The sequence below is a fragment of the Varanus komodoensis genome, unplaced genomic scaffold (assembly GCF_004798865.1).
Source record: "Varanus komodoensis strain SLA01 unplaced genomic scaffold, ASM479886v1 scaffold38, whole genome shotgun sequence".
NCBI lineage: Eukaryota > Metazoa > Chordata > Lepidosauria > Squamata > Varanidae > Varanus > Varanus komodoensis.
The window spans coordinates 2,105,489-2,128,389 of record NW_025335909.1 but is presented as its reverse complement, the minus strand read 5'-3'; the positions used below and the strand labels follow the sequence as shown (position 1 = coordinate 2,128,389).

Genomic DNA, 22,901 nt, shown 5'->3' with positions numbered 1-22,901 from the left:
AAAGACATGTGTTGTTGTTGGTGGTTGTGGGGGGGGGGGGGGGGGAAAATTGGGGCCCACAAAAAAAAAAAAAAAAAGCCAAACTGATTCTGTTTTTCCCTTTTTCACCCCACTGAATTCAGGCTCTTCGCTTCTGCTCCATTGCTGGGTTTATTGATGCCGGTTGCAAAATGTGCTTCGGGGGGACAGGTAAGGAGAATGTACTGAATGAGAGAGAGAGAGAGAGAACGAGAACACAGAGGCTAAGTTTGTTGTGTTCTGAGCAACCCTCAGTGAGAGAACGAGACAGCCAGTGTGGTGTAGCGATTAAGAGTGCAGGACTGGGACTCAGGTGACCTGGGTTCTAGTCCCCGCTCAGCCATGGAGCCAACTGGGTGACTCTGGGCCAGTCACAGACTCTCAGCCCAACCTCCATCACAGGGTTGTTGTTGTGGGGATAAGATTGAGAAGAGTGATGTAAGCTGCTTTGATTTCATTAGAAGAAAAAAGAGGACTATAAATCCAACAAACAAACAAACAAACCTGCAGAAATAAATTCTACGTCCCAATTGGCACAAGTGACATCCAATGCACATCAGGCTATTCCTGTGAGCCCCCTGGCCCTGCTGTTTTATATTAACACATTTTCCAATCATTTCACTGATCTCAGGCATTTGTGCCGGTATCTACCCCAGAAAGGCACACTATGGTTCACTTCCTAAAGACACCGGGCAGAACACCACACAAAGATTTCTGCAAAGACGTCTTTTGCTGCCGCCACCCCCCCCCCGGCCCCCTCCTGGAAATCAATTTTGGCCAGATTAGCCAAACTTTTCTCTCCTCACAGTAGAACTCACATCAAACCCACGGATTTGTTACATGGCCTAGAAAAGGGGCCATGCTTGTTGCGTGTTTCTACGGCTGTTTAAGAGTCACCTTTGGGCTAACACATTTATTGTGGTCTGAAGCTCTGTGGGGAAGAGCTCTCTTCCGTCAGAAGGTCTTGAGCCATCTTTTAAGGTGACACAAAAGGCTTGTTTCCTGCTCGGATGTATTACAGCATCCTGCCTATTTGCAAAACAAAACTTGACAATGAGAATTTGCAGTTGCCTCCATGGTTGGTTGGTTTTTTAGTGAAGGGGACTCTCCCGTGTGCTTCAAGCAAGTGTGATGCACAATGAGATGTTCTCGCATGCGCTCTCTGGCTCAGTTTAGGCATACCGATAAAACAAGGAATTGCCAAGGATTCTGGCTTACTGGTAATGATCAGCAGCGTGCTTGTGCACACCGTCTGAGAGTGCCATCTGGCTTGCTGCGGAAGTAGCCAACAAGCCAAGAAGCTTTCAGAGCTGATTTGTTCGGTGTTACATCTACGTTTGCTCTGCCGGCAGGAAAAACCAAGCAGGAGTGACTGAGCAGTATGCTTCTTTCCCGGTAGGCCACCATTCTAAGCAATTCTGGTTTATTGTTGCATGTGAACCGAGCCGTTCTCTTACCTGGTTCCATAATCTGGGCAACGCACACAGAGAGCTGCATACTTGTTTAGGATGGGGAGGATGTAGTCCTTGCCCTGGTCTTCAATTGCAGGATCTGGCAGCTGACTGGGCAGGAAGAAAACCACACAGAAATCATCTCCTTCCGCTCTTCCCTGCACTTACTTTCTGCGACCTCCGAAAAACAAACCTCGGGGGCATCCATGATTGGATGCCAAAACATTGAGAAGGGCAGTTCCCCGAAGGTTCCCCATGAGATCATTTGGACAGCTGCGTACGACGACAGCCTCAAAAGTCACAACCACAAGAAAAGAACAAGCACACAGGCGGCTGCGTGGGAACAAGGGCCAGACAGAGGCTTCCCTGCATTTTTGCTCAATGGCACGGCTGGAATTGAAGAGCGGCTGCTCAGAGGCACAAAAACTTCTTTCGGCTCAAGGTCCACATCCCGTTTCCAGGAAGCTCTGGAGGGGTGCCTTCCAGCGGTAAATGGGAGTTGAGTTAAGAGGGCCCGGGGCCCGCACAGCAAAAATCCTAGCACATTTGCATGTAAAGCTCTTCTTGCCAGTACAATGCCTTAGGGGAGGCATTTCAGCCTTTAGCACTGGGGGAAAACCTGCACGATAGCTAGTTCCCTCACCCACCAAATTATTGGTGGGTGAGGGAAAGGGTTGGGGTGTATTTTTGTATTTAGTGGTAATTTATTATGTTCTATTGTATTTCAATGTATTTTATTGTGTTGTAAGCCGCCCCAAGGCTTTGGCAAGGGGCGGCATAGAAATGTTATTATAATAATAATAATAATAATAATAATAATAATAATAATAATAATAATAAAAATGGGACACAGCTTCTGGGGACCTCTGGAGAACTGGCTTTGGCCAGGAGTCCTACACCTCTGAGTTAAAGAAATCTTATATGAGACTAGATAACCATCCATATACGAGGATATGAATAAATGTAATAAATTTATCTTCAAATGCACTGAAGAGAAACACATTTTGTTTTAGCTTTTTTAAAATAATATTTTGTGTTGTTTTAGATGGTGCATGCATGTGTCCTAGCAAACTCCAATTAGAAGAGAGATTTCCTGATGTGTAGGAGGGAAGGAAAAAGCATTTTGTCAGGCAACACCTGCCATCCATGGGCTTGTAAGCAGTTATATTAAAAAACAACCATTTTAAACAGAAATCTTCTGCTTGATTAATTGGGGGCCAGGTTATCACAGGGCTCCACGTCACATCAGATGCAATCCTTTCTTCTCATTGCCACCTTTTTTGTGGGGGGGGGGGGGCGGCGATTCTGAAAGTATCTTTTTGTCTAATTAATTAAAATGCGGCATTCTTTAAACCAGCCCAAAGCATGAGTTTCTCCCTGACAGAAAGATATTACCTCATCTCAATTATGTATTCATACATGTTATTTTTAGCCTGCTTTTGGGACTGATGGATTCCCAAAACAGGATGCCATTTGATTTCAACAACACCCAGTACTTTCTGCATTTCGTTTCCTTCTGACCTCACTGCGCACTGCTCTTCCCTGCCTGCTACTTAGCAGGCAGAAACATCCACACCCCTGTCAAGCTGATGATGTGGATGACAGTCCATGAAAGTTTATGTAAGAATGACTTTGTTTTATTCATTTATTCGAAGTCATTAAGTTGCCACAAGACACTTATGCGTGTGGTGATCCCAATTTGGTCATCCTCATAAACAAAGGTTTATTCAAACCAGAGAATGAAGGAACCGGACTGTGTGAAAAACACTAAAGCAAAATTGTAGTTTAATTAGTCACTTCTGAATTGGGCTTCTAGAATTGTACATGCTTTGCACACAATATTCCAGATACAGTCCCTGCCATCTCTAGCTAAGGCTGGGACACAATCCCCCGGGACCCTGGAGAGCCACTATCTATCAGTATAGACCACATGAAGCTAGCTGGACCAATGGCATCCTTCGCTAGAAGGCATATCCTGTGATCCGACTGTGTACATTTTTGCTAAGAGGGAATTTAGGAACATCCAATGCACCGAAAGCACAAGACACATGTCTCTGAAGCTTGGAGACACTGCAGATTTGGACAGAATGACAAATAGGATGGTAAAGCAAGATACAAAGCACAGGCTTACGGCTCTTGATTGTTCATCACTTTAATGAGCTCCTGCACCAGATCTTCCTTTGCAAGGTCCTGGCTGTGTTTGATAACATCTGCAAAGAGCTGCTTTCCATACTGAAGTTTCTTCCACGGCGTATCCAGCAAAGAATTGCTCAAGCCATATATCCCTGCATGGGGGAGCGGGAGAGGTTGGAAGAGGTGGCAAAACTTTCTTAAAAGCATTTCACAGTAGGTGAAAGAGTCGACACGCCAGAGCTAAACCCACTATCTGTTGCCACTTCTGAGTCACAGCTCCTGGGCTTGTGACCTGAGCCAACTACTTTTCTGGATGATAAATGTGTGAGACACAAAAGCCACACCCCACAGGAAAGAGGCTACAGCACATCTCAGTATCTGCTCTACGGCCCATTAGATGAAGGCCCAAAAACTAGATTTCTGTTGGAATCGTTTAAGGAATTACTTAATGAGCTCTCCGAATTTGTCCAGGCTCTTGTGTGTGTCCAGGTTTGTATACAAAACACAGGAACTCACCTGGGCTTTCTCAGCCCTATCCTGAGGCTGAATGCAGCCACTTCTGCTTTACTCCCCGCACTTTTGCACAAAATTCAGGAAGGCATCATTCAGCTCGATCCTGTGGATCACCCACTTTCTTCACCCCAGTTGGTTCTGAGGCCCCAGGACAAGCCCAGGCACAAGCCAACCCAAAACATTAAGTATGGAACTTGTGCATTTGCTGATATTTATTTTGTCCGAGAGGTCAAACCAGTCAGTCTTAGAGGATATCAACTCTGACTGCTCTTTAGAAGGTCAGGTACTGAAGATGAAACTCAAATACTTTGGCCACCTAATGAGAAGCAGCAACTCACTGGAGAAGACCCTGATGCTGGGAACAACTGACAGAAAAGGAGAAGGGGATGGCAGAGGATGAGGTGGCTGGATGGGGTCACTGAAGCGGTCGGCGTGAGCTTAGGTGGACTCCAGGAGATGGTGGAGGACAGGAGAGCCTGGAGGAATGTTGTCCATGGGGTCGTGATGGGTCGGGCATGACTTTGCAACTAAACAATTTTGTCCGACATTTATTCCACACTTTTTCCTGCAAGGAAGCCAAGATGGTTTACTGAATCCCCTTCTCTGCCTTATGCTCACAACAACCTGTGAGGTGGGTCTGGCTAGGAGTCGGTGACCAGCCCAAAGTAATCTTCATGGCCTAGCGGAGCCTAGAACCCAGATTTCCAGAGTCGTTGTCCAACACTCTGAACACCAGAATAAATAGGCCCGTCAATCGTGGCTTATGCAGCATGGCATATTGCATCTATTTTCAAAGCCTTGGATTTTAATTGGTTTAAACTGTAGGGTTTTGATATTGATATATTATCACTAGTAGTATTTGGCTAATGGGATCTTAATAATTTGGATTAACTAGCTGACTGTGAGGTCTTTGTGTCTGATGATTGTCATTTATGAAACAAACTCTTATATGTGTTTTAAGGAAATTTAAATTGTGATGTTTCTGCTTATTTCCTAACATGGACATAAATATCATTAATTTATGTTTATGGGTGCATTTTTGCTGTAGCTATATATTGACAATTTGTTTCCTGTTCTTGTGAGCTATTTTGAGCCTAATGCAGAGAAGAGGGGTGTAAATAACCTTGATGATAAATAGTACTGGTAAGCCGCTGATTTAAGCGTTACATGTTAATCTAGATGGGTGATACCACTTCCTCTATATTCTGTTATGTCCAGATGATTCTGCCTTATACTTACTTTCCACATAAAGCAAAACAGATATTTGCAGATTCTGATTAGGAGAAAGAAAACTACTACAATGCATATTTTGGATATTCAGCACTTTCCAGTAAAAATTCTCATTCATTTGGGCAGCTCTGTCTTTGGAACCCTTGGGCTGAAAAAGCGCATGGACTGCATGCGATAGCAATGGAATTGTAGGTTTTTGCCGTAACAAAAGAAATTTAGGGCTCCTTTGTTAGCAGCTTTACCAAATGAAAATGTTTCCGGCTTTGTTTTTTGGCTCTGTTTTCATGCAGGCTAATATGTGCCCTGAATCCATGGAAATGCAGTACATCAGAACAGGGGCTCCCAAACCTGCATCATTTCCCATAACCCTCAGCCAGTGTGGCCAATGCTCAGGGTTTATGGGAGTTGTAGTCCAGAAACATCTGGGGACCCATGGTTGGGAAACACCAGGTTAAGACTATTAAATGACATGCCATCAAAGAAACAGGGCTTGATCCAAAATTAAACCAGACTCTGTCATAGATTTCATGAGTTTGATGGGCAAGGGATAGGAATATTTTATCATCTACGCGCTTTTCTGTTTTGCTGAATTTTTAGGGAGTCAGTCATTTTAAATATATAATCCCACCAGTGCCTCTCTGTAAGTGAAATGGGGAGCAGTTATTAAAAGTTCTCTTTGCAAGGGAGCACAACAGATTGTCAAAGGTCACGCTGCACATTTGAAAATCATGTTTAACGATCATTCTAATGACACCTGCAAAATACCCAACAGATGACTCTCAAGTCATCTGGTCCAACCAGGCATACTGGGAGGTATAGATCTTTTTAATGTCTAAATGGGCAGAGAAATGTGCCTTGAATCATTCATTGCAGATTCACGTTTAAACTGGATCTTTCCTTGACAAAAGGCATCAATCTGCATCTTGATTCAGGTAGAAGCCTTAAGGCGGCTATCGCACAATGATTTGTTCAGATTAGAAATTCCGAATCTTCTTCATTAATTAGTATCCCAAACATTCAACCAGAGACATCCATAATTGGGCTTCTTTTCACCATTCAATTAATTAAAAGACAACTTAACAATCATTCCATCTGCATTTATGTTGGGTTAAGATGATTGTTAGCTTGCAAACTGTCCTGCAGGCATTTTCCATGCAGATGGTATATAAACTTAATAAATAAATCAATTAGACTGACCGACCGACCCCTTACTTCAGATTCTTTCGCTGAATAACGTACCTCTAATTCTGCTCATGGGGTCTTAAACTTGGTGATAGAACAGCTTTCCCCAACCTCTTGGCACGTTTTGGACTAGAACTCTGACCACTGATCTTGCATCACTGGACAATGTCAATCAGTGTTGCCTGGGGCTGACAGGAGCTGAAGTTCCCCACCGCTGGTCTGCAAGAACACTGATGAACATGCAGCGGGGGGGACAGCATATGTGGCCATTCTTACTCTCACCCATACCTGGCATATTTCTCATCCCTTTGCACGTAGGTTAAAGGAGAGCATTCCTTCGTATTCGGTACGTATGAATATGGCGTATGGCACTGTGTGTGTGTGTCGATTCATGCCCAGCTGGGGCCCTCGGCTCCACATCCAACCCCCAGACTGATCTTCAGCATGAAGGTGGTCTTCACAGGTGGAGGCAGGGACCGGCCAAAAGGTGCTCCTGCCACGAAGCATTCCTTGCATCTCACCCAGACTGGGCACTGCACTGTGCCTCCCATAAGCCAGCCTTCCACTGCGCTCCCCTTCCAAGAAAAAAGTGGCCTGCTTGTCCCCGGCTACGCAATACGGGAACTGCAGCGGGGCACAAAGCTACAGGAAAGGGTTCAGAGCAGCCCGCCGCACACCGCAGCCTGGGCACACTCCCATTCCTGGGTAGCTGTCAGAAAGCGAGGTCAGTAGAAAGCTACAGCTCTGTGAGCACAATGGGGTTAAACCAGACCTGATCTCGGCTTTTGTTCCTGCCACAAAAGAAGGTGAGGCGCTCTGCACACCAAAAAGGGACAAAGATGGCTTCATCAATTACACTTTATCCCATTCAAAGAGTTAGAAGCACTTCTCTCAAAGAGACTCAGTAAATGTGCACAGAAAAGGTGGTTGAGGGAAGCTCTCTCTCTCTCTCTCTCATATAGTGCCCTACATTTCCTGGCCATAATCCAGGAGAATAAGCACTGGCTGTGTAGTGTAATGATCTGACCTGCAACCCTCCAATATCAGCTCCTTTCCCTGCAGAGCCCACATTTTGCAGAGAATGAATTCCTCATCAGAGTGAGGAGACTGGGAACGCCACTGCCGGATCCTCTGGGGATCCGATCCCTGCGCTTCAAGTTGTGTGCCATGGTGTGAATGAGTGATCCCTTGCTTTTTAATGCTGCATTAAGGCAGGCAAAAGGAAGGCCGGTGTGGTGACAAACCCTGTTTCTCCCTTTGAACACAGGGCCTAATCCCGCTCCAGATTCTGAAGGGCTGTTATGAACCAGAAAGGACACGGATCCTGTTGTAGTTCCTGGATTTATTTATGCTTTAGAACAAATGAAGCTGCCTTACATCAAATGAGAGCACTGGGTCCATCTAGATACCTGGCCATCTAACCCAGTATTCCTTCAGCTGGTACCCACCAAATGGACTACAGCTCCCATAATCTCTGACCACTGACTGAGCTAGCTGGGGATGATGGGAAGTACTGACTGGAAGGCACCAGGCCAGGGCAGTCTGGTCTAATCCAACTGCTGGTGTTCTTCTAAGCTCACACGTAGATACAGGGCTACTGGTGATCCTTTTAGCGACCAGTTAGTCCAAGGACTGAACCTGGGACCAGAGAGCAGATGCTCTGCCACCCGTCTATGGGGCCCCAGTCAACAGCTGTGCTGCTTTCATCTGGAAACTCTTCCTGCAGGCCAGCTTTGGTACGAAAGCGCAGCAGCCACCGACAATATGCAAGGTCAAAGTTGACCGCTCTGCAATCAGCACTGCAGCGAGGACTAGGCCTTGGGGTTTGTAGCTTGGAGTCCAGGGCTTTGTAGCTTGAGGGTCCTCCAAAGGAGCAACCACAGAGTAGCAGGGAAATCAGAGGGCGGCCACAGCGAATCTGCATTTTATTTAGTTGTGACGATGCTGTGATTTAAATGGGTTTAAAATACAAAATTGCATGTACTCAGAGTGTTGTTTTTTTAATAAATACTCTGGCAAAGCATTTTGTTGTTGTTATTCTAACGTAGGAGGAATACAGAAGAAGTTGCAAGGTAGAATCAAAGCGAGGCAAGGTCGGGACAGACAATGCTGGAGTGGCTAGGACCATGGACAGCGCACTGCAGGAGCTGGTGAGGAGCCTGTTCTTGGTGAGAGAGCAGCTTTCTCTGGTCTCCCGGAGAAGGCCGGCACTCAACTGATACATTCAAAGATTGGCAGAACCTGGCGTTCTATTGGGTCTACCCTCGCTGAATGCCAACTGCGCCCTTAAAAACCTGGCATCCCTTTCTGCAGTCTTGCTGCAGCACAGGCAGAACTTAGAAGTAGTTCGAAGGCCTGGGAAGCAGCTGGGGTGGGAGGAGAAAAGGTAAGGCGTGTCCTTTGTGATTGAATTAGCACATGCGGCCTTCTAAAGGACCCTCTTGTAAGGCAGAGAAGTCCAGGGTCTAAAATTACCTGGCTGCTCATAGTGAGACGGGGCATTTGCTCTTCCACAAAGCCGCACAGCAACAGTTGCATTATTCGCTTACAATTGTTTTACTGATCCAGAGAGGAGAGCCAAACAGCAGTCCTGGGTTTCAGCTGTGATTCTCACGTCAAGGGGACAGGGAGAGAGAGAGAGTCACGCTAAGCCGCATGCTGTGTTTTGTATGAATGATACGCAGACCTGCCTGACTTGGCACTTACCACTTTTTTTAAATGGCTGTGCCACCTGGTTCTACAGGTTTCAACTGAATATATATTCATAGATAAATGGGGGAAGTGGGAGGGAATGCATTGCTCTGAAGTAAAGAAGGCCTGTGTTGGGTTCAGCTGATGCAACACGCATGTCCCAGTGGGGGTCATTACAGAAGAGGCATTATTGCTTCTCTTCCCCTGTAGCGGGACGGACTGTCTCTTCCAAGTGTGCGTCTTGCCAGCTGCAGTTCCCCAACACAATACAATACAATACAAATTAGGTGGGGCGAGTTGTTAGTGGATCCTGTTTTGTTTTGTTTTCCAAGTAGCAGCTCAGCTTATTAAGCATGGTTTATTATGCTAGTCACAAGGAACAGGCAACGGACCGCACAGCATACCAATGCTCTGCCTGGCCACAAATCCTGCATAGCCTCAAAAGCCAGTGAGCCACCTTATGGGTTTTGTGGTCACGGCAGACTTCGCCTGTCATCAGCCGCAGACTCCTGTGCCCAACTTCACGGGCTAGAAATATACCGTTTGGAAGTGAAACCCAAGACTCTCCACAGTATGGTGTTTTGGACCCCCAAATTGCCTCCTCCAGCTCCTATTAGGCCTCGCTAGCACAAGCCATGGTCAAGGTTCATGGAAACAGACCAAAGCATCTGGAACGCTACAAGTTGCCCATCCCTGATGCAATATAGGAACAATCTCAGCATGCTGGTGAGAAAATAGTGCTGAAATGAGATCCTTTAAACGGCTGAAGCGTGTTGCCTTCTGAGTGTTCTAGGAATATGACACCCATCACCCCAACCACTGGCCACATGGCTGGGGCTCGTGGCCATTCAAGACTAGCAACGTTGGCAGGATCGCATGCGTTAAAATGCTGTTCCTTGCGGTGTCGGTTGCATGCGAACATAAGGAGAGCCACGTCAGGTCAGGGCAAGCACCTCTCTATCTCGAGTCCACCCTTTCGCCCCATAGTGAGCAACCAGACACCTCTGGAAGGCCTGTAAGCAGGACTGGAGCACAAGGATCACTCCTTCCCACCCGTGTTCTCCAAAAGCTGGTGCACCAAGAGGTGTTCTGCCTCTGATCCTGGAGAAGGCATACAGTCATCAGGACTAGTGGCCATGGCTACTGCTATTTTGCACGAATTAATCATGTCCGAGTCTGCTCCCATTCTGTCCTTGCCTGCCCCTGAGCTGTTGTTGGCTAAAGGAATCAGTATGACCCAGCTCCAAAAGTTCGAGGTGGGGGTGCTCTTTGTTCAGGATTCTGGTCCTTCCCTTCTATTCCCTTTCCTCCTCTGTGCCTACACAGGCATTCAGCATTCTATGACCACTGAGCATGCTCAGTCTTCACTGAGATGTTTTGGGATTTCCTCCACCCTCTAAAGGTTTCTCTTTGTCTTTCTCCAGTGTCAGAACTCCCTTGAGACTCCTGCACCCAAGGATTGCTGTTTTCGCTATAAAAGGACCAGCATTCACATCCTGCATATCAGGAATGGAAGTAACGATGATAACCTCAGTCTGCAACCTTTCAAGTCTTAGTCAAGTACCCTAAAAATACAGACACTCTGAACCAGCGTGGCATGGAATTCTTCTGACAAGGTTCAGTTTCCATATTGCATCACCCCCCCCGCCTCCCCCCTCCAGACACCCTTGCTTCGAATAAACCAAAACACCCGCAGTTTTCCGATATAACCCACCGGGATTTAGGAAGACAGGTTCTGGGTCTCCTTTGTTTCCGTAATAGTAAATTACATCTCCCTTGGTGGTGCTAAAAGATAAAAATAGAAAATAGTTCTCCTTGCAAAATGGCAACTCATATCTTTGATTAAGTTCTAATTTCATGCAACCCTCAACACAGCAAGACATTTCTTCTCAGTTCAGAGATCAGCCAATTACTTAACTTCTTCCATTAAAAAAAATCAGATGGAATATTTGTGATAAAGCCACTGTTGAAAAGGCTTCTTAAGAAAAGGGTGGTGGTGGGGGGAAACCATGGCTCAAAAAAGTAATTTTGCAAGATTAGCATGAGTTAAGAAAGAGGAAGAAGAAGGGAAAAAACCCTTGATAGTTTCGTAAGTTGTTAGCTAAGGGCAGGATGCAAAGAGAGCTACTTTGGGGCACTGTCCGTGTGGGGGCTGGCAGTGCTGACTTCCACTGATTGCCACCTCCAGGTGCACCCCACATGCGCACACACACATACAGGGAAGATGTGGCCCTGCCCGCCACTCAGAAGCAGGATTCCAGGAAGCACAAGAGACAGTAGTGCTTAAGGGACAGGAAAACCCCATTCCAATGCCACTTTGGCTTCATGCGTCGCGTGGTGTCATTCTGCAAACTCCAAGGCTTCCAGTGGGACGATTTCTGTGTTTTGCTTGTAGAGCAGGTTGCATTTGAGCAAACAGAACTTCAGCTGGATTATCTCCTCCTGCCAAGCTCAGTGCCGAGCTTCTGTTTGTACAACATTGCATGCAATGAAGAATTCGGATACTGGCCAGTGTACATATTTTTAAAAAGGAAAAATGCGACTGGAAAATAGGTTCAGGCACAATCCTGTGCTTGTTTTCACAGGAAAAAAGAGGGACAACTTCCAGCTTGTGTGTTGCTGGGGAATGCTAGAAGTTGCAAGACATTTTGATGTCTATCCATGGAAAGGGTTGTGTCCCAACACAAGGAGCATGTGAATCTCCCACCTCCCCAAACAGCCCCACCCTCTGCATGCAAGTTAATTTAGCTCTGGTACGTGCAGCAGGTAAGCTCTGACAGGAATCTTACTCGGCACCGTCCTTCCCACCAACCGCACCTACGTCAACAACCTGCACCGTTTCTTTCTTATTTTCACTCTTTCATATATATTTATTTCAGTAGACAAGCTCACCGTGCATTCAGCTCTAGCCAGCACAATGTCAACAATTTTGTCTTAAGTTATTTTCTGTCAACACTGCTACTGTGCCTATTCTACAGGGATACTGCAAATTGTCCACAAAGCCAATTATGTAAAGAAAAAACCCACACATCTCAAATGCCAAAAATATTAATCAAAGCAGGCAATAAAGTGATGGCTCCAGAGCACAATACACAAGCTCAACTCACACCTAAGCATTCAAAAGCAAAAGGAAACTGGCCGAACTTTATGGCATACCATACAAAAAATAACCTCATAGTGCAAAATATACTACTTTTAGGTGCCCAGTGAAGGGTGGGTCAACCCATGAAATAAGTCATATGGACAAGACTGCAAAAAGGAATATCAATCTCAGACTTGCAAACCTGTGTGGACCCTCTGGGGCTCCCCAGGCAGCCCCAGCTCCACCCCTTTCACCTAACCACGAATCGTTCATTGCTCTTGTTGCTCTTCCCCCCTTTAAAAGGCTGAATTGCCTCTCTCAGGGGCCAGTTATTGGGCATTTGAGACTCAAGCGAGACTTGGTGTTCTGACCCGTCCCCTTGAGGTGCTACCCCGGAGACCATCAGAATGTAGCCCCTCCCTAACATCATCTTGGAAACTGAATTCTGCTCTTGCACTGAGAAAAGGTAAAACGGACAGTAGCATCTATACAGGGAACTCGAACAGCCCTCCGTTATTTACTAAGGTCATCTGGTGGCTCAGTACTTGGAGTAAGCAGATGCAGTGCTTTCCTTCACCACCTCAGTGGCGGGCTGGTCCTTCGCTTGTGAAAGTGGGTGTCTTTATACATCATGAGCACAATTAGGACCTGGGCTCAACATGTATTTTGCTGTCAATTGCCTTGGGAGCTGATATCTGGGCAAAAAGGCAACACATCCATGTAAAATAACGAAATACCTCTAGGGAAAGCGAGAGGCGTCTTCCCAAGGCAGACTCTTCCCCTGTTAAGTAACGGCTATCCCCATTAGGATGGTTCTCCAAATGTTTTGCCAAGAACCTACTTTCCCACCATTTCCACTCACTGATTTAGACTCAGGCCCGCACTGGTGACCTCAGAAAAGGTATATGTTATCATGGTATAGCATGTATATTTGAATGGCAGTGCACAGCAAGACATACCTGGACTCCAAGGTCACCTTTGTGGGGTCCTTCTCTGGGAGCCCTCTCCAAAGGAAATGAGGCAGGCGGCTTCCAGAAGGGCCTTTTAGGTTGTGGCACCCCGGCTGGGGTGCCTGGCGCCTACTCTGTATTCTTTTTATTTCCCAGTATTTTAACAGTTAACTTTTAAACTTTAGTTATAATTTTGCATTTTATCCTGTACCACTGCTATACCTCTGTGCTGATTCAGTTGTGGTCACTGTGATTTTATTGTCTTAGGTTAATTTTTTTTGTTTGGGTGCTTTTAACTTTTGTCAACTGCCCAGAGAACCTCAGCTATTGGGTGGTGTAAAAATGAAATAAATGGAGGAAATGGGAATAGCAGTGTGGGTGGAGAGAGAAAAGATAGCATTGCATTCGCAAAGGATATTATTTTACTACCCCGAAATGAATGCTGTAGAAGACAACTGGGCCTGTCAGGAACCTCAGAGGAGCCGATCTTTCGCTCGCTTAAAAGCGTGTTGCGTGTGTTGCAAGAGTCACGAGCGTGCCTAGTCTAAGCTGCATAGCCTCCACATATTCTTTACAAAAAGACTAATTTGCTGCTGACCCTAGGACAGAAGAGCCAGCTTCTGAATTAGTGGAAGTGGTCTGGGAGCTGCCTCGCTGGGACCACTCCGAATGAGCAGACCTGACAAGCATGCCCAGGGATGTTACTTCCTGTGCAACGTTGCCCAGGGATGTTCGACCTGCCACTTTCAACCATTATGAGAACAGGCTGGGAGCAGCCATCCCTTTGCTGACAAGGATCCCAACTGGCTCAAAGCAAGGCCTCATTCTGAAACAGAAGTACGGGCAAACGCAGTTATGGACATTTAGTTCTCTTTCCAGAGAGGGAGCTTTTAAAAGCAGCGAACAGATGCTGTTAGTACCGTATCGAACTGAAGTGGCGTGGGAAGGAAATTGGACAAGGCATCCATTTTGGAGACGTGCCTTTCTTTCGAAGAGGCAAGGGGAAAACGGCAAAGCTACCATTAGAGGGCCCACTTCCGACATCCGTGAATCCCTCTTGCCAACAGGGAAAGGCAATGCCTCTCCCGGCTGTCAGGATGAGATCGTATCAGGCCGTATTTCAGTCAAACGATTCACTTATTATTTACAAGAATTGGAAAAAACCTCCAGCCACTGAGAAATGAAATACATCTGTAGTCAAGCTAGTAATTATAGGCATGCCTTTGAAATGTGGCAGAGATGGCTTCTCCCTTTTAAGTAGAATTCTGCTGTCCCCTCCCACATTTCTCTTGATGGTGGATAAAAATAATAACGGCTTACAGAAGAAATGATTTTTTTTTTAAATATCACAAAGTTTCTACCCAGCAGGTGAGCAAACATTTTCTGCATTTCATTTTGTCAGGGAAAGGGGAAGATACTAAGAAGCTGGCTGACACTGACACACTCACACACAAAACCAGCTAGGTCAAAATCTCATTAAAGTTAAATGTAGAGTGTTTGACGATTAAGCTGTGGGCGCATCAATCAGTATCCGGTCATGAAGCCTAAGAAATATTCAAGTATTAAGAACTGATTCTATACAAAGCTTCTGGAATGAACACGGGGTGCATATTTTCCTTTCTAATATGGTCAAAACTCTGCTTGTAAGCAACCTCCTCCTTAGTAAGTTATGCAGAGTGGACGCAACTAAGGTGGGGGAAAGGAAACACGGCGGGGAGGGAGATTCAAATAAGTAAAAAACCCTGAATTCCTTGGTTATTGTGTGCTTTTTAAAAATATTATGAAACATTGGGTGTTAGAAGTGTGGCCGGTTTGGGCTTTCTTCCCATAAAATGTCAAAGCTACATGGATACAGGTGCTGTAGCATACAGTTCACTCAACTGTACAGAACGGTGGCTGGAATCAAGCTAGCTTTAATGTACGGTTGCTTGGCTTACAAAACCTGGCTTGTTTGGAACTCTGGGGTTCAGGCCTCACAGTAAGATTTCCCTGGCTAGTATATGTTTATCCACCCGCATGGAGAGAAAGAGCATACAGGACCACTGGCCATGAGGGCAACAGATGCTGCTGCCAATGTCCGATGTATTTGCTGGACAGCAAATTGCTGAAGATTGTTCTCTGGAGAGCATCTTTCAGCACTCAATGGAAGACGACCTGCTTGCATCCAGCGCAGGACAGACTTGCGTTATTTATAGCCATCATTTCCTATCTTGGCAAAAGGCTAGACACAAAACATTCTTCATGGTATTATTCTAATTTTATTATCATTCAGTCTTTCACCCTTCATCACCGAGCAGGCTTTAAATTCCTCCTCCTGAAGATAAATAACCTGAAGAATGGAACACAGAGGAATTGATTTTTGGTGTTTTCAGACAGGGCGGTGCCTCAGTGTAATTGTACCCACATTTTGTGATAGCTATATGACTGTAGGTTTGAAGCGCTGTGTAAGTTTAGCTAAAGAAGGAACGTGTAGCATAATCATCACTCAGGCCCCTGACTTGTCTTCGGGCTATACCGCAAGAGTGCAAACATGGTTCTTCTTTGTTGGCCTACAGATTACCTTCCTTTTCCAGGCCAGGGAGAAACTGCATGAAAATGTGTATTTGCATGTGAGCAGTGCTTTTTTTTGTAAAAAAAAAAAAAAAAAAAAGGTGACGGAACTTACGTCGCTGCCGGTGCACGACCACACACACCAATCCCAAGCTGAGCAGCGTCCCAAGCCGGGTGGCGCGGACACACAAGCAGCCCGCAGGCACTATGTTAGTGATGTTTGCTGCTGACCTGCTATGCTGCCGACAGGCAATTCAAAATCACTTTGTAAAATCCATTGGAAGAAAAGGTGCTGGAACGCTGTTCCGGTGCGTTCGACGACAAAAAAAGCCCTGCATGTGAGCATGGATGTCTTTAGGTATCCAGACCATGAGAGCAGCAGGGTTGGTGGTTGGTGTGGCTGAACCCCTTTCCCTCATGCCAAACACCCCCTGGGACATTGAGTTCTCCGTTCAGTACTCCGGATGCCACGTGCTCATGAAAAACTTTAAAATGGTATTTGGGATGCAGGGAGCAGTGGGGCGTGGCAGGGCTGTAGGGGCTGGGAGGAGAAGGCACATGCCGTCCACCAGATTTACAGGAAAGCTTATTCCTGATTTTGCAGAGAGATCCTAAGAACCTGCTGAGAAACGTTGTGCTTTGAAAGACCCTGTCTTAAGCAGGTAAGTTCTTCTCTCCCTCCTCAGGACTCACCCACGGGGGTGGGGGTGAACAGGAGCCATTTCCCCCCCCCCAATAGATCCACTTCTTTCAAAAGTCCAACCATCAGGACTTATACAGAAACACAGAAACAGAGCGAGTCAGAAGGGGCCGCCCTGGCCATCTAGTATGACCTCCGGCACCAGCCGGCTCCGCTCACGACATGCCCACCATGTGCATATAGTGGGCTGGCTCACATCTTACATTTCAGGTATTTCCTTTGTTTTTCCCTCCCTTTCAAAACAAACTTAGCTTGAACTACCCGTGGGATACTTTGGAGGATCAACTCTCAGCTTAGCAACTAATACTGGTACTGGCCTTTTCTAACGGGATGTAGGCATTTTGCAAATAAATCAGGAATGAACGATAATTTCCCTCCCATTTTCATCTGAGCTGGAAAACTATGTTTAACAGCTAAGAACAAGCCAAGGTCCTAAGCTAACTTCAAACCGTGGCTTGTTTTGAAAGTGTTAACCCTAGTTTTTCAATTCAGATGGAGGATGAGGGAAACGATGGTTAACAGAAGATTTCCTGAATTTGGTGATACTCCCAAAATTATCCTACTTATTGCAAATGATGCTTATAGCCTGTGCCCCTAATTCCAAGGCTGTTAGGCTCCAGTTCCCATCAGCCCAAGCCACCCAGCATGGTCAGTGATCTGGGATGATGGGAACTGTAGTTAAGCAACTTCTGGAAGGCTGGAGGCACTCCAGCTCTGGAGTTGTGACTTCCAAGGAGATGTGTTTTAGCTCTTCTTTTTTGGAAGATGCATGCCTGCAACTTGATTAAAGAAATCTTAGTTGAACTGGTATGCATGAGGGGCACAGTGATTCAGTGGCAGCGCCACACCCTCCCCACGCCAGCCAGGGAAAATCCAAATAGTCCCTCTTTTTCCTATTTTCAGATGGGCTGGGAAGGATTTTTGCTTGGAAAGGCCTTTTACAAACATGCTGCCCTGTCCCTGAGCTGACACCTAGATACTGTTTTAAGAAGTTTCTGTGGGTGCATTCTCCAAGGTCCCCTTCTCATCCACTGTTTTTCAAAGAAAATGCCCCTAAATTAATTAACTATTTTTTAAGCTGTTCTACTAATCCAAGGGGGTTAAATTCCATTAATTTAACATAGTAATGCACCAAACACTGTGGTCCTAATAAGAAACATTATTACCACTGTCACATATGGAAAGAAGCTGTTATCACCCAAAGCAAAAGTCATTTTAAGCAGAAGGGAAAGTCTTGCCAAACAAACCAATATCTGCCTTCAGAAATGAAGAATTTGTCTTCTTTTGAAATTGCTTTGTAGCCCTCATAAAGCAGGGAAAATATACACTTCTGATTTATCACTTTATTTTCTTCGGAGGGAACACCTTTAAATTTAATACATATCCTCCCCCTCTCCCCCCAAACCTCAAGTAGATTTTATTATGTATCACCTATTATTTATCATGTTACGCTGCCTTCTACATATTTATTTCCCCCCAAAAAAGACATACTAGCAATTCCTTACAAACCAATGACAGTCACACATGGGTAAAAAGTTGAAGGGGTTTGCACTCGTCTCCAAAGTACGTGCGCCAGAAGTTTTGCTCAATGCAAAGTCTTCTACTATTCTACAATCCCTTAGGATGAGTAGTTTTATAGCTCCTTGGTGCCTGCCTTTTGAGCATTTATGTGGATAAACATACTGGGCAGGGATATCTTACTGTGAGGTCTGGGCCCAGGACTATAGTTCTTCACCTAAACAAGCCAGGATTTCTAAGCTAACAAACTCTATATTAAAGCTAGCTTGATCCTAGCCAACTGCAGATAGCAGTTGGGAGACTGCATGTTACAGCACCTACACCCATGTAACGTCAACATTTCACAGGAAGAAAATCAAAACTGGTCACACTTTTAACTCCTCATTTCTCATATGAAGGACCATTGCCTGAGGGTTGTAAACGATGTCAGTCTAACACAAGTCCCATTGATTTCAATAGGTCTGCTAACTCAGGCTAATGCCAAATACAACCCTGAATCTTGCCTGCCCTTATGCACCGCTCTGTCTTCCATATCTGTTTTAGTTTAAACGGCAATTGCTTACCTTCCTCCCATAGAAAAGCAAAGAGAATATTTGTTCTTTGGCACCAGCCATATATTATAATTTTATCAGATGCCCTAACCAAAGGCAAAATTAGAGCCAATGATGACCAGAAGCAGGTACTAATAAAATAAAGATAAACCAATTCATAAACCAATGCACTGGCATATACATAATTCAAGATTTTGCTGAAGTGGAAGATTTAACTACTTCCCTTTCCAAGCTGTAAAATGACACCAACACTTAAGCTTTCTGGTAGTCAGCCTTCCCCAGCCTGGTATTCTCCAGAAGATTTAGACTACAATTCTCACTATTCTTAGCCAGTGGCCACAAATCATGGCACATAAATAAGGCTTTCTGGAAAGAATGTACACCTTTGAAGGTAAACATGAGCAGAAATGGGTTGTAATATGACCAGGCTGTCTTGAAGTTGATCTAAATGTGATAGCATACATGTTTGCTTGAAACATGCCTTGCAAACCATCTTCAAACCATCATTTAAAAATCCGATCCCTTCCACACAGACCACAAATCATGGTTTGTCCATTTGGGCACAGCGACAATCCGAAGACAGGCTTCGCAAAGCATGGTTTGCTGTGGCGCTTAAGCGGAGCCCGTACAAAGCATGAAAACATGCATGTTTTTAATGGCGCGAGGCAGAGCCCAGAAGTGCATCCAGAAGAGCCAACAGCTCGTTAACTTATCTCTAAGCTGCGATTTTGTGTAAAAGCGGATCGTGCAATGACCAAGTTGTCATTTCCTTTCGTGCCAGCCTTCTGTGTGAAAAGAATATTAATAGTCATTCTGATTTGTGGAGGTGATGTGGTAATAAGACTCCGTGGAGTTTAGTAGGTGGGGGCATGAGATTGGGAGATACATCTGATCTGCAGGCTTGCTAATGCAGAACATCTGCAGCTTATTCTTCCTACATTCCACGTTTTCCCAGAAGTACATTTGCTATTACACATACCTCCAATCCTAAAGCTGCTGTCAGCCCTAGACAGCAAATTATTTTGGCAGCTAGAAAACCAACACATACATTCCAGGAAGGGATGCTTACAAAATTTAATGTATTGATGGGACAGGGACTGTGGGAAAGAGGACTACTCCAAGGAGGAGAGACACAGGCACTCCTCTGGAATGGGTCTGCAGGGCTGATTCCTTTCCAAACATCCTGCCACCTGCCCCATTTTCTCAACCCCATTATACATGTTCACCCAAAAGATTCTCTTCCCCATTTTTAAAGCTCTCCCTCCAAATTCCATCTGTAAACCAAACAGCAGCAGCGTCACTGATTCAAGTCAAAGGCAAGCCTCAGTACCATCATGGTGGGGACCAGACAAATGGGCCCCAGCTTAGTGGTAGAGCCCCTGCTCCGTATGCAGATGGCCCTTCTTCCAACCCGCAGCAGCTCCAGCTACAGGTAGGAAGAACGGCCTGCAATCCACAGAGCGCTGCTGCAGGGGACGGTCGGCAATACGGGCCTGAACAGACCCATGGTCCTGGTTGTGCCAAATCCTTTAACCACATTGTGCACTGTTTTATTCTGGGTGATGCAGTGCCAAAGAGGGCACCAACAGCTTGAGAAGGAATGGCAAGAGCATTTTGCAACCAGACAAGGGGATAATCCTTTGGGTTCGCCCTTATGTTGAAGTCAGGTAGGCCCAGACTGCTTATGGGGGGCTCCTCTCCATTCCCCCATCACTTTTCACCCTTGCAGCCCTTTGGTTGCCTCCCCTTCTAGGCTCATGCGATGGGGCGGCATATAAGTTAAATAAACAAATAAAATAAAATAGTCCTCTGCCTTGCTATTTCTTCAGTGACACCTTCTGGTTCTTATGTAGGAAAAGCAAATTTCCCCAGTCTTCATCTTTCTCTGACCCTCTGTTGAGCTTATTAACTAGCTAGGGAGCTGCTGTACTAACCAAGCTGTTTCTCTCTTTTGTAACAAGTGTGTGTGTCAGTGCTTTTGGAGTCTAGATCCGGGTGGGGAAACCCAGGGGCATGGACCAAACCCAGCACTCCTGTGGTCCCGGAAAGTCCTTGCCCTGGCCCCTTTCATCTAGCCATGGACTGCCTTGTGGTTTCCTGGCCCTTGTGCAGTATTTCTCCCCATTCTAAAAAAGGCTACAATGCTTCTCCCAGAGCTTTATTACAGGCATTAAGAGTTTTAGGCTATGCTGGAATTTTAGTGTTGCTTTTGCAGTTTGGATCCCATTGCTCTTGCGTTTGGCCTTACTCACCACTGGAATTTGGCCCCCAAGACCTTCTCCAAAATTGAATTCGGCCCTTTCATCATTCAGTGCAGCTGTTGGCGGAAGGGGCGAGTACTGCCTAATTTTTTGCAAGTGCACCACCAATCTAGTGAGAAGCCTGCCTAGGGCCTTACAACACCCATGCAAACATGGCTATTGCGTCCATGTGAGTGAGGACATGCAGCCACTTAACTGGGGGGTGGGGGCGCTGCTGTCCAGGGATGACCATATTCATTTGATGTCTCAAAGTCCAATCTCGTCATGCAGTGAGTATCTGCCACATAGGCCAACCATATTGCCTGGTTTGTTTTACAGCTAGCATAAAAACATCTGTGTGCATGCAGGGAGAGAGAAAAGGGGAGGAGACAAATAAAAATGATGAACGGCAGTTTCTAGAGAAAGATGGCAGCTCCCACCATTCTATCTATTCCCGTCAAACGCTCACGAGATAATCAGAACAGCCCCTTTATGAGTCAGCTTCTGATTAAAAACATATTTACCTTGCTTTCTCCCCTGCCTTCCACGCAGTGGAGAAAACAGTGGTCATATAATTCAAGTGAGTGAAACCTGCGAGGACGGCGTCAGCCAAGTAGTCCTACCAGACTGATACAGGCACCTTACTTGTGGACAGAAGAGGCTAGTGGAGAGAGAGCAAACCTCATGCCTCCATGCAGTAAGCCAGCTGCCTATCACTTCTATTATAGTGGGGAAGAGAGTCCAGGAAACAGGAGCGGTTTCCAGGAAGTAAAAAGGCAGGTGGAAATTCCCAGCATGGCTGTGGGCTGGTGGCAGCTCACCTGCTTTCCATGGAAGCCCCAAGTCCTCCCACCATAACTGTCCTCCGATCCCAAGGCTGAGAAAAGCCACAAGTGTGAGATCTGGGAAGAACTGTTCCCAGAGAGAGTTAGGGTGGCCACAGAGCACTGTTCTCGATTTGGAGGAGTCCTCCTGTTTGAAGGGCTGCCCGGTTGAAAGACTGTAAGGAAGAATTGGGTCTTGCACTGTCTGTCCACAGCACCTGCACAACACGTCACCTGGCCACTCCTCCATTCTACGGTGAGATGGACCGTGTTTCTATTGCAATCCTAAGAATGCTTTTCCAAGTGGGATAGAAACATGTGAAAGGACATGTAGGTATTTTATGCAAATAGCTCTCCTCTTGTGTCCGTTCACTTTGCTGAAGCAGATTCTCTTCCTTGGCCGTTCATGAGCGGCCAGCCGAGACAGTGCTGGCCTGGATGGGTTGATGGACTGACACAATAAAATCAGACCAGCTTGTCTATACGCCCACATTGCTTGCCTGCATGCGCCACATTACGATCCCGTGCTGTAAAAGCAAGCAAACCTAGTCTGTGGCTTGGAGCAGGGTAAAATAAAACACCCGCTCTCAGCAGGCTACTAAGAAGCAAACAATGTTCTGACAAACAGGCTAGTGGAGGAAGGATGGTTCTGAGGGTTGAGGTCTGTCCTTCCTTAGCCAGCAGAGAGGGGCTGGGGAGCCCCATCCCCCTGTCAGCAAAACCACCAACCTGCATGGAGCTCTTCACAGCCTTTGGCTACTGGGCCAGTGGTTAAATACAAGGTTGGTTTCATACGGTGCCTGAGGTGAGACTTTCCCACTGGAAGGGAATGAGGAGGGGATGTAACAGCACTGAGCAATGATGTTTTAGGGGCCCCAAGCTACTATCATTCTATTTCCCAGGCTGTCGGTGTTCTCACTCGCTGGTGTCTTTGAGCTTTAGCGCTTCATTTCAGCTCTTGTTTTTTAATGCTTTTACCGTTTATTGTGTGTTTTTACAGATTTTTGAAATGCTCTTTTGCCATTTCCTTGCTTGGTAAGCCACTGCAGAATTCCAAGAATTAGAAAAACGGATGGAATATAATTTGAAGATGTTACTAATAATGCTTTTTTTTAAAGGAAGGATGGGTCGCAAGGATATTGCTCAGCTCCTTCCAGTAGATTGTGCAGAGTGGGCTGCACTGGGAAGGGATTGGGGTGCTCATCACACAAAGGGCTGCAGGACCTAGTCTGGGGCAAGCGATGACTGATTGCATGCAACTATCTGAA

General features: G+C 45.9%; 1 protein-coding gene across 4 annotated transcripts in view; it reads right to left on the bottom strand.

Moving 5' to 3' along the window:
- Positions 1–22,901, bottom strand: part of TANGO2 (transport and golgi organization 2 homolog) — a 71,918-nt gene that overhangs the window by 4,822 nt on the left and 44,195 nt on the right. For all 4 annotated transcript variants that reach the window (XM_044440495.1, XM_044440494.1, XM_044440493.1 and 1 more), the window contains 3 exons: positions 10,933–11,003; positions 3,601–3,754; positions 1,476–1,580 (listed from right to left, as the gene is read on the bottom strand). In XM_044440495.1, coding sequence (XP_044296430.1) covers positions 1,476–1,580; positions 3,601–3,754; positions 10,933–11,003 — 330 coding nt within the window. The remainder of the gene's footprint in view (positions 1–1,475; positions 1,581–3,600; positions 3,755–10,932; positions 11,004–22,901) is intronic.